Source organism: Sphaeramia orbicularis, chromosome 19 (genome assembly GCF_902148855.1).
Source record: "Sphaeramia orbicularis chromosome 19, fSphaOr1.1, whole genome shotgun sequence".
Taxonomy (NCBI): Eukaryota; Metazoa; Chordata; class Actinopteri; order Kurtiformes; family Apogonidae; genus Sphaeramia; species Sphaeramia orbicularis.
Window position 1 is genome coordinate 49,105,021 of NC_043975.1, and position 12,992 is coordinate 49,118,012.

The following is a 12,992-nucleotide window of genomic DNA, read 5'->3' on the forward strand; positions in this document are numbered from 1 at the left end:
GCGTGTACAAAATGCTTACAAAGCACAACTCATGAACAATCCCAGAGTCCTACCTACAGAAAAACTCACCCTAACGTATCTTCTCGGATTTTCCAGGTTCGAGGCCACTTCAAAGACAGAGCTCAGCAGCTGAAGCCCTGCACGTCTATCCCCTTTGGAGAATACACACCCCGAAAACAACAAATTAAAACAAAAAACAGGTATCCGATGGTGCGCTCGCGGAACGACCAAACTGGACACCCCTCTAATCTAGTCTGGGAAAGCCACGTGAAGCAAATATGCAATGTAGGTCACACAAAACACCCATAACCAACCACAACCATACTCACACATACGCCAATCATATGGTCTCTCTGACAGTGATGAGCCCCCAATCTGTTACATGCCAGGAGGTCTAGGGTGCTGACACAAAAACAAGAAAGATGTTTCTGGTGAAGACCAAAAAAGAATAAAAATAGGACCAATGGCCCTGTAGCTTACCGGCTAAATTCAAAGCTTTGGGAAATGTATCCAGATGCCATTTATTATCACCCAGTTATGTGTATTTACAGAAATAGGCCAAGCTGAAAGCATGGACGGTTGGGATTTATTCTTTGATAGACCTGGCTTTGTTGAAACAAGTGTTTCACACATATTCTGGAAACAATGTGCATACAGTAATGGCTTGAATGACCTACCATAGGTCAACTTCGGTCATGAATTGTAGTGAAATGTGTTGAGAATATATATGTCAAAGTATGTAACCATCAAATAACAATGGAAGGACTTTAAGGATCTATATGCAGCAAAGGGTGCCTGAATGCCTTTGGAATGAAAATATGGTATTTCAAGACGGGTCAACTATCATGGTATTTGGGGGGGCTGTGTGGTCCAGAGGGTTAGTTGGTGGACAGACATACCATAGGCTATTATTGCATCGATCCACTTCCTATCTCTTATAATGGGGAAATTTTTCAAAGTCGCACCAAATCCAGAATCAGATCTGGATCCAAATAATTTCACTAACTTTTGTTGACATCACCATAAAGAAGCTGTATGCCTAGTTTGAAGTCAATTTGAATTGTAGTTTCGGAGAAAAAGACGATTGAAAGTTTTGTAATGGACGACAGACGACAACGACGCCACCAGACGCCACATGACGACAGTAGCTCATGGCCTATCAGCTGGTAAGCTAAAAATGTGGAGAGCTGGCTTCTTGTAACAAAAACCATTTGGAATTTATTATACAATAAGACAGAAAAACCAAAAATTGTATACAGCCAAATTACTTAAAAGTGAACACAAGATTAAGCAAGCAAAAACACTGCAGCAATGGACCTACTGGTCATCTTCATGGTGGTGGCTCCTGGATTTAGGCTGGACAATTAGTGGCAGGTGTTGTCCATCAGCCAAACAGGAGGAGGAGACGAGGAAAAAAAGACAAGAAACGGCCCCAGCCATAACACATGTACAGTAATCAGAGTACCTGTTGGAGTGAGTCCTGATTTCCATACAGTGACTTTGCATCAGCAGCACCATGCTCCAGTGCTCTGGGAGAGTTTATAGTCCTGACACTGGAACTGTGGATGACTGACAGCTGTCCTTCATCACAACACAACACACACAAATCCTCCTCATCAAAAGCATGACTTTGGTCTCCGTCCTCATCTGGACTCTCCTCTGCTGCTGCTTCACAGGTAAAGTCCAGACAATCCAACTCCTCTCCTCTATGAACATCCGTCCCTCTGAGATGAAGAAGACAAAACCATGACGCTGCTTTATGTTTGTGTCTCTGTATCCTCAGAGTCCAGAGGCCAGGTCACAGTGACTCAGCCTGGAGCAGTGAGCTCTGCTCTGGGAGCCTCCACCACCATCACATGTACCACCAGTCAGGATGTTGATGTTTGGAGCAACTACCATCTTGTAGCCTGGTTCCAACAGAAAGATGGAGAAACTCCTAAACTTCTCATTTACTATGCCACCACTCGACAGTCAGGGATTTCCAGTTGTTTTTCAGGCAGTGGATCAAACTCTCATTTCACTCTGACCATCAGTGATGTTCAGGCTGAAGATGCAGCAGTTTATTACTGTCAGAGTCGTCACTATATCAACAGTCAATATTTGTTCACACAGTGAAAAACCGTCGTACAAAAACCTCCTTCAGACTGAACAGAAACTGAACTGATCTGATTCAGTTCAATGAACACAGTGTATGAACAAGCACTAATACACACAATAGTTCACATGATAAATACTGTTAAAACATCTGCACAGTTTTGACACTTTACATTTTCTGTCCCCTAACACAGAATTAGATGAATGTGTTCATAAATGAGTCCACTTGGACACTTATAAAACGTCTGTCTATACAGAATATGTGTAACTGGATGTCATAAAACTAGACAGGATCTAGGCCATCAGAAGATCTAGGGCTATTCAGGAGGCACTAATCACACAAGTAGTTGGTTTTGGTGATTTGAAAGATGTAGTAAAAAAAAACAAAAAAACAAAACATTGTGTACAGGTACACAGCTCAGATGAGTTCACTGAAAAAACAAAGAAATAAAATAAATACAAAAGAAATAAAGTACAAATCAAAACATTCCCTTCAATACTTATGTTTCTTTAAACACACTCTTTTAGTCCTATTTGTTCACTATTTATTTCTAGTTTAGGTCTCATATTAAATCTTATTTTCCTCGACTCTAGTGTTCATTTAAAGAAAATAAAGTAATTAGTTTTTACTTCCTACTTGTAGAAAGCTAAAGGAATATATAACTTTAGTTAAATCAAAGTTTTCTGATAAAACTCAGTTCAGAAACAACTCAAAATTCACATACACTCCACATCACCATGAGTATGAAACAATATTTCTAATTTAAACATGAAATGCAAACAGTTCACACTTTATATATATATGCTTTTCAAACAAAACTCAAATATTCAGTTTGTTAGGTCACAGTTTTGATCACAGTCTTTCAAAACAGTTCTGTTCATTATCCAAGAAACTGAAAACAGAAATGTACTTATCCCTAAAGAGTAGAACAGAGAAAAGTGTCCCGTCCTCATCCAGTCAGCTGATCCTCTGTGTAGATCTCATCACTGTTTGCGCGCAGCGCCATTTTGTCTTCTTCGTAGCATGTGTTGGAGGCATCCAACAAAACACTGAGTTCGATGAAATAAGTTCGTGTAGCAGGTACCGAACTGGGAAAGAGTAGTCTTCAACAAAAACCTTCTGGTAAAACTCAACGAAAACTGAAACAACTTGAATATAAATCAGTCTTTTAATCAGGCTAGATCTCTCTGGCTAGACAAGCGGATAGAGACAGAAGGTCAGCTGCGTGCTGATTAGTTGACTGATCCACATGACTAAATGCTTCCATACTGTTTATATGTGTATGTGGTCCAGTTGAGTCAGACAGTGGAACGAAAGAAAACTGTCCCCACGGACTCTTTGGATTGAAACTAATGCTCCGACTACATTTAGCTAGTTTATTTGCGTGGTTTCTTAATTTTCTCAACTCAACCTGGATAAACAGGTTTTTTTCCCCCAGTAGGTTTCTCATGTAGAAGTTGTGGTTGTGACCTGATGTGATCCATGGTAGTCCACACGGACATGAATATTCAAATGGACATCCATGGTCTAACATCCATGCTCCGTGGTATTATTAGACATCTACTGTAGAGAAGTTTCATGTGACGTATGCATACATTAAGTCTTGCTGCGTGCTCATCTTGGAGGCAGAAGTCACGCTGAGTTCGTAGCGTGTTAAAGGAAAACGTGAAAAAAAAAAAAAAAAAAAAAGAAAACGTGGTGGAATAAAACCTGTACATGTGGATGGACCTGCTAAACTCCTGTGTGCTGTTTGTTCCTCAGCTTTCACCAGTTATAAGTTCTGCACACAGACCGCTGGGTTCCATTGGTGTCAGCGGTGGTTCTGTTCTGCCGATCACTGTTTATAGTTATTACCACGGTTGGTGTAGCTTCTCAGAATAGTTAGCCTGCGTGCCTGTTGCACTTAGCGACGTGGAAAAAACAGAATTGTCATCATGTGGTACGGTGATGCAGACCCCTTTAAACCTACAGGAGGACTTCCCCTGGACTATCACCTACAGAGACAGAGTGACTGTGGATCTACCTGCTCCCTTTGAGTTTCCACAGCTGGGTGAGGCAGATGGAAGTGGGCGGAGCTACGGCGGGCGACACCGCTGAGTTCAGCTGGAGCTGGTGAGAATACTGCCCACCCATCTGTGACAGTCTGCTTTAACTATGGGACAGCCTTCCTGATGTGGTCAAGTCAAATTATGCGGCTGTGAAAGAGAAGATGGGAGGGGCTTTTGGACACAGACAGTTAATGGACCGTTTTAGAGCTAACATATCGGCTCGTTCACCAGTTCCAGGGCAGAGCCTGGAGGTGTACACGGCTGATGTGAACAGCTGGAGCTGGTACTCATGTTTTTACCTCCGAGTTGTGTGCGCATCTTAATGACGTCACTGTTGTTAGTAAACACTGAAACTCATCTATTGGACCTGCATGCACCCCCGATCACACAGCGAACATACAGGTGACACAGAGTGGAAGAAAACGGCAGTTGTCTGTTTCTATCACTGGGCTCATGTTCACACTGGAAACAAACTACTGTGTGGAGCAACTGCAGCCACGCTCACACCACCTCTGCAAAGTGGTCTCAGCTCAGACCACCTCTTCAAAGTGGTCTCAGCTCAGACCACCTCTTCAAAGTGGTCTCAGCTCAGACCACCTCTTCAAAGCGGTCTCAGCTCAGTTGTTAAGTACCAGAACGGAGTGCGATTACTGCTTTCACATATGAACAGTGGAACCGAGCCAAAGACCTGTTCTGGAACAACGGCTCCAGTCGATCCAGTTGTGGAAACACCCTCAGATTTTTCTTTACAACTTTTCTTGTGGTTTTAAATAATCTCCGATTTTGTCGGTCAAACTTCTTATTCAGAGGAAATCTATCTTGAAGCGTACAGTCACATGGATTGGTCAGCCAGTCAGCATGCGGCTGACCTTCTGTCTCTATCCACTTGTTCCGGCTAGCACTCTTTTAAGAAACACATAACGTGTCCGTAGTTGAAACAAACTGATCTACTCACTCAAATACAATTTCACTGTAAATGTAACACTTATAATCTGTCGAGTTATATCAAGTAACTCAAGAATCTCCGTCTTAAACGACATTTTTATCTTTTTTCACGGCTAAATGTGTGTTTCCTTTCCCTCTGTCTCGTTCTTCTTCTACTTTTACAGTGTGGTCTGCTGGAGCAGCAGCATCACGGCAGCAGAGAGGAAAAGACTGAACAAACTGGTGAAGAAAGCCGGTTCGGTCCTAGGCTGCAGTCTCGATCCAGTCGAGGTGGTGGGGGACAGAAGAATGATAACAAAGCTGTCATCAATCATGGACAATGTCTCCCACCCCCTACTTGAGACTGTAAGAGCCCTGGAAAGCACCATCAGTGACCGGCTTCTTCACCCACGCTGTACGAAGGAGAGATACCGCAGGTCCTTCCTTCCCTCTGCTGTCAGACTGCACAACCAGTCCTGCTCCCAGAAGATCACCACATATGTGGTGTAATAACAACCCTCCCTCCATTCCATCTAATGTTGTATATATATATATATATATATATATATATATATATATTCAATCCATATTTATATATATATATTTTTCTATATTTATAACCATTGCACTACATACCAAAGCATATTTGCACTCTCCTTTTTTAAACACTTTTTTCTTTTATTCAAATTTATATGACTGTTTTACGTGAATGTGTATGTCTATGTGTATGTTTCTATGCTGCTGTTAACACTGTGAATTTCCCCATTGTGGGATCAATAAAGGAATATCTTATCTTATCTTATCTTACTGATGAATTTCTAGTTGCTTCTGCTTCCTCTTTCATACCCTCTACAGCCTGTAGAGGGAGCTTTAACTAAAATTATACTCATTTCTAATCTAAACAGCTATGCAGGTCTTTTTCTTTTACTTAAATGAGTATTCTTTGGCATATTTCTGTTTCTTTTAAGTGTATTACTTAATGTGTTTAATTAAGTGTGAAAATAAAATATCAATCTATAAACTAAATGTGTTGAAGTTTATTAAAATCCACATTATTTTAAGAATTTCAGAACTGTTTTTAAGCATTACTCTGTAAACCTTGGTTACATAAAGGTTAAACATGTTCTTTTTACTTCATCCCAGGCTCAGTGAACAGGATGTTGTATTTGTTCAGACTATGAAGACCTTTGAGGTCACTTTGCAGTGCAGCTAAACAGTTTCTTCACCCGGTTCAATGACCACAGCACACCAAACCATGTGGACTTGTTGACCTCCTAGTCTCCCCCTCCACACCGTTGGTGTTGATGAACAGTGTGTGAATCCACCATAATCCCAATCCCCCAGAAGAACTACTGTGAAGGACCTGAAGGACTACAGACCAGTGGCCCTAACATCAGTATTGTGTAGATGAATGCAGTGTCTATGACCACCTGTCAAACATACTGTCACACAAACCAAATCCATGTCAGTTTGCCTTTGCCTGTGGACAAGGAGGATATTCCACTGGTGACATGAAGGCTGCTGTCCATGGTGCTGAAAGCTGGAGCGCCTTTTGGGTGGTTTGTCCCCAAGACTATGACACACTGGAGACATTGGCCATGTATCTGCTCACCATGTTTGGATCCACATACACCTGAGAAGCTTCATTCTGAAAAATGCATGAAAGGAACCGACTGTGGAACCAGTCTGTGCAGGACTGACTGCACATGAGCCAAACAGCTGTTAAAGGTGATGATAAAAAAATAGTGTTAGAGGGGAAATGTAACTTCTTCCACTAATCAAACGTGAGTATGTGAGTGTGGTTTTCTTTGTTTTGCTTTTCTTTGCATTCATTTATTGAACTACCGGCTGTTTTAATTTGATGATAGATTCACATCTGTCTCTTGTATTTTCCATTCGTATCAGTTCGCTGATGTACAAGGTTAGCACTTCCCATGCTCTTCTCTGTTATATTAATGGTTGTGACTGAGATGCCACAACTGGGCTGTTGAATGGGGAAACAAGCCCAAGAAGGGAAAGAAGGACAATAGATAAAGAACAATAGAAAAAGACAAGTTTTTTTCAGAGGGCATTTGTCTTATTTGACTAAAAAATATAGAAACATAGTTCTTTGTCTTGACTGAGCTATTCCTGAGTTCAATAATATTCTGTGGGCTGGATAGAAAGCTCTGGGGGCCAGATGTGGCCCACAGGCTGTTAGTTGAGAATCACTGATGTACAGAAATCAGAGTACCTGTTGGAGTGAGTCCTGATTTCCATACAGTGACTTTGCATCAGCAGCACCATGCTCCAGTGCTCTGGGAGAGTTTATAGTCCTGACACTGGAACTGTGGATGACTGACAGCTGTCCTTCATCACAACACACACAAATCCTCCTCATCAAAAGCATGACTTTGGTCTCCGTCCTCATCTGGACTCTCCTCTGCTGCTGCTTCACAGGTAAAGTCCAGACAATCCAACTCCTCTCCTCTATGAACATCCGTCCCTCTGAGATGAAGAAGACAAAACCATGACGCTGCTTTATGTTTGTGTCTCTGTATCCTCAGAGTCCAGAGGCCAGGTCACAGTGACTCAGCCTGGAGCAGTGAGCTCTGATCTGGGAGCCTCCGCCACCATCACATGTACCACCAGTCAGAATGTTTATGGCTCTAACTGTTTAGCCTGGTACCAACAGAGAGATGGAGAAACTCCTAAACTTCTCATTTATCTTATCACCAATCGACAATCAGGGATTTCCAGTCGTTTTTCAGGCAGTGGATCAAACTCTCATTTCACTCTGACCATCAGTGATGTTCAGGCTGAAGATGCAGCAGTTTATTACTGTCAGAGTGAACACAATATCAACAACCTCTGGGTGTTCACACAGTGAAAAACCGTCGTACAAAAACCTCCTTCAGCTGCAGAGGAACTGATCTGATTCAGTTCAGTGAACACAGTGTATGAACAAGCACTAATACACACAATAGTTCACATGATTAAATACTGTTGAAACATCTGCACAGTTTTGACACTTTGACATTTACTGTCCACTAACACAGAATTATACGACTGTTCATAAATGAATCCACTTGGACACTTGAAGGTTACAGTCTTGGACAAAAGTCTTGTCACATGTACCCATCATAACAGCTAATAACTTGACTGCTAATTGACTAATTGGAGTCATTAATAACTTATAATGGTGCTAAACATCTGCACTTTATTTATATTCAACCAAAAGGAAATTTCAGAGATTTCGTAAATGGTTACTGCTTGATAATGATGAACAAATCATTTTCCAGGACAAAAGTTGTTCCACAAATTTTAATCAGTCAAAATGTTACTTCATCAGGAGACCTGGACTTCAAGCTCTCGATGATCAACACTTTGACCTCTGGGCCGATCTTGGGCATGTTGTCAGAAGAGTTGTTGCACTTGAACTGTGGATGTTTAATAAGCTGTAAATATTTAAAACAATTTTTGAAATTTCAGTTTTCTGACATGTAAGTATCTCTAATTCTTTGGAATTATTTTGAGTCATTGCTGATTTTTATTACTTAATCAGCAGTCGCGTTATTAGATATTTTCCGTATTGTGTATTCATGTGATAAGGCTTTTGTCCAGGACTGTAATCATGTTGTTCTTTTTACTTCAGCCCAGGCTCAGTGAACAGGATGTTGTATTTGTTCAGACTATGAAGCCCTTTGAGGTCCCTTTGCAGTGCAGCTAAACAGTTTCTTCAGCTGGTTCAATGACCACAGCACACCAACCATGTGGACCTGTTGACCTCCTAGTCCCCGCTCCACAGCCTCAGTGTTGATGAACAGAGTGTGAATCCACCATAATCCCAATCCCCCAGAAGAACTACTGTGAAGGACCTGAAGGACTACAGACCACTGGCCCTAACATCAGTATTGTGTAGATGAATGCAGTGTCTATGACCACCTGTCAAACATACTGTCACACAAACCAAATCCATGTCAGTTTGCCTTTGCCTGTGGACGAGGAGGATATTCCACTGGTGACATGAAGGCTGCTGTCCATGGTGCTGAAAGCCGGAGCACCTTTTGGGTGGTTTGTCCCCAAGACTATGACACATTGAAGACATTGGCCATGTATCTGCTCACCATGTTTGGATCCACATACACCTGTGAATGTTCATTCTCAACAAGAAAAGCACTCGGAGAGCACAGACCTCCGCCAAGGCAGATCAGTGGGCCCCCCCCCCCCCCCCCCCCCGATCACCACCAAAATTTCATAATTTCTTCCTTGTGCCAGTATCAACATTTCCTGAAAATTTCATGAAAATCCGTCCATAACTTTTTGAGTTATCTTTCTAACAAACAAACAAACACGCACACACGCACACAAAGCAAAGCGATCACAATACCTCCTGGCGGAGGCAATAATGCATGAAAGGAACCAACTGTTGAACCAGTCTTTAGAGGACTGACTGTGCATGAGCCTGACAGCTGAAAAGGCTGATGATAAAAAAATAGTGTCAGAAGGGAAATGTAACTTCTTCCATTAACCAAACGTCAGTATGTCACTGTGGTTTGTTTGGATTTGCTTTATTTGTATTAATTTATTGAACCACAGGCTGTTTTAATTTGATGATAGAGTAACATTTGTAATAACTGAGGCCTGTCTTTTGTATTTGTAATTCATATCAATTCACTGATGTACAAGGTTAGCACTTCCCATGCTCTTCTCTGTTATATTAATGGTTGTGACTGAGATGCCACAACTGGGCTGTTGAATGGGGAAAAAAGCCAAGAAGGAAAAAAAACCCACAATACATAAAATGACCACGTGAAACAATGAAAGAAATGCTAAATGAGAGCAACAACTTTATCATCATGTTTGACTGAAGGCACGCAATGGCACAAGTTACTTTTCAGAGGGCGTTTGTTTTATTTAACAAAAAAAATATAGAAACATATTTTTTCCTCCTCACTGAGCTACTCCAGAGTTCAGTCATATTCTGTGGGCTGGATAGAAAGCTCTGGAGGCCAGATGTGGCCCACAGGCTGTTAGTTGAGAATCACTGATGTACAGTAATCAGAGTACCTGTTGGAGTGAGTCCTGATTTCCATACAGTGACTTTGCATCAGCAGCACCATGCTCCAGTGCTCTGGGAGAGTTTATAGTCCTGACACTGGAACTGTGGATGACTGACAGCTGTCCTTCATCACAACACAACACACACAAATCCTCCTCATCAAAAGCATGACTTTGGTCTCCGTCCTCATCTGGACTCTCCTCTGCTGCTGCTTCACAGGTAAAGTCCAGACAATCCAACTCCTCTCCTCTATGAACATCCGTCCCTCTGAGATGAAGAAGACAAAACCATGACGCTGCTTTATGTTTGTGTCTCTGTATCCTCAGAGTCCAGAGGCCAGGTCACAGTGACTCAGCCTGGAGCAGTGAGCTCTGATCTGGGAGCCTCCGCCACCATCACATGTACCACCAGTCAGAATGTTTATGGCTCAGACCGTTTAGCCTGGTACCAACAGAAAGATGGAGAAACTCCTAAACTTCTCATTTACTATGCCACCAGTCGACAATCAGGGATTTCCAGTCGTTTTTCAGGCAGTGGATCAAACTCTCATTTCACTCTGACCATCAGTGATGTTCAGGCTGAAGATGCAGCAGTTTATTACTGTCAGAGTTTTCACTATATCAACAGTCAGAATGTGTTCCCACAGTGAAAAACCGTCGTACAAAAACCTCCTTCAGCTGCAGAGGAACTGATCTGATCCACAGCTGCACTGAAACTAAACACTAGATGGTAACAACACTATCCAATCCATAACTGGGATAAATCACACAATTTAACACTTTAATATCATTGTTTGGACAGTTTTAAATCACAAACTACGCATCAAAAACTTCTTTATTAGTGGTTCAAACCTTCCATTATTACTGAACACAATTTATTTGATTATTTTAACTTCTTTTGATGTGTTTTTATGGTAGAGTTTTTCAATAGAAAAAGTAAAAATTTCCAATTTTATTAAAGATGAAAATTGTTATATCACGTTATACTGACGATCTTCTACACTTTATTCCAGATTTATAAAACATATAAAGTTTTTGTTGTTTGTTTTTTGTAAATATTATATAAATTCTGGCAACAAATACTCAACCTCAATTGAGAAAAACAAGAGTTTTCTGTGTTTGCAGCAACCTTTGCGTGATTATTGAACATAATTTCTTGATTTTTTCCAGTTTTTTAAACTTGTCTTTATGATTGAGTTCTTTGACACAAAAATGTAATATGTCCAGTGTTATTATTAAAGAATAAAATCATGTAATATCAGTTTATGCTGATGATAGTCTACTCTTATTCCAGATTCCTAAAATATGTTTAAAGGACTTCTACTTTGTTTTTGGAAAATCTTATGTATATTCTGAGAAAAGATGTTGAAACATGATTGTTTAAGAATAAATATTCATGATACACTTGATGTTTTGTATTGAAATGTTTAATGTATTGATGAATAAAACTTACATTTTTACCTCTGCCAAGAAGGTTATGTTTTTGCCAGGGTTTGTTTGATGGTTTGTTTGTTTGTTTGCTGGTTGGTTAGTTAGCAAGATAACCCAAAAAGTGATGTACAGATTTTCATGAAATTTTCAGGAAATTTTGATACTGGCACAAGGAAGAAGTGATTACATTTTGGTGGGGTGGGGGGGTGGACACAACAGATCTGCCTTGGCGGAGGTCTGTGCTCTCTGAGTGCTTTTCTAGTTATGTATACATCTTCTGTGACCAAAATAACACACTTTTCAACAAAGAATCATTATGTAAATGGAACAAATACTATTAAATTATCCAGCACTGAAAGAAGACCAATCCATGAATTCTGTCTAATTTAATCCTTTATTGGACAAAATCAGCACAAAGTGAATAAAACACCACATAACAATAAACACAAAAACCCCAGGTTTGATGTCCAGACGTTTATTTGTGTTCAAACACTGAACCAATATTGCTGCAGTGAGAGAAGCCTGAAAATGTTTGCTGTTCAAAGTGTTGAAATGACACAAAGCCAGAGAGTTGGAGAGACAGAGTGAGCTGATGAGCAGAGTCAGAGCAGTAGGTGATCCCCAGTGAGTGGGCTCAGTACTGGGAACACTGGTGTGTCCTCAGTGTGTGTGAGAGTGCAGACTGGGAGCCCTGGGTGGCCTCACAGGTCACAGAGTTCACCTTCCTCCACTGGTCTGCAGGGAGCCTCAGGGTGCTGCTCCAGCTGTAGTGGCACACAGCTGTCAATCACACATCCCATACTTGGACACAGTGACTATGTGAGAGGGGATTTTCTCCTTGAAGAACTTGGTGTCAGATGGTTTTTCTGCTCCACCAGTCACTCACTCACACATGGTTTCACTTCCTGGAAACAAACTCAACTTGGAAATCAGCACAAACAGTCCTCATATGAGCTGAAATACAGCAAAGTGCACTGAAAGAACATGTTCAACCAAGTCTGTGCTGTGTTCTTTCAACTGTTTGAGAAAGTCACCAATGAAATCAGAATAATCTGTGTTGTCATTAACATTCATTCAAACCTATTTATATTGAAACCAACATAAAGACAACAGTGATTCAGTTCTTTTATCACTGACACAACCTGATGATAAACTGTTAAATATAAAACCAAATAACCTCTGAAAATTAATACAGGTTTAGTCTTGGACAAAATCTGAGCTGAGTTGGAAAAATCACATATTTGTCTCATTTGTTCATGAGAAATATGACGATAAAAACAGATCAAACTCAAGATGATAGGAAACATCTGTATTAGAAACAAAGACAGACTGTATATGATGGAAAATGTCTAATATTCATGGTTCTGTTCAACATTGTGAACATTTTTACTTTTCCAACAAAAACAGACACATGACAGAGTTAAGAACAAACAGTGACATAAATAACTGACGAC

The 12,992-nt window shown here is 40.7% G+C and overlaps 2 gene segments (V, D, J or C); one reads left to right on the top strand and one right to left on the bottom strand.

Annotated features, from left to right (window-relative positions):
* LOC115439571 (Ig kappa chain V-III region MOPC 63-like) overlaps positions 1-12,992 on the bottom strand; it is a 55,564-nt gene that overhangs the window by 5,172 nt on the left and 37,400 nt on the right.
* LOC115439583 (Ig kappa chain V region 3381-like) lies at positions 1,625-2,118 on the top strand. The segment is given in 2 exon segments: positions 1,625-1,676; positions 1,784-2,118. Coding segments are annotated over 2 exon segments (384 nt in total).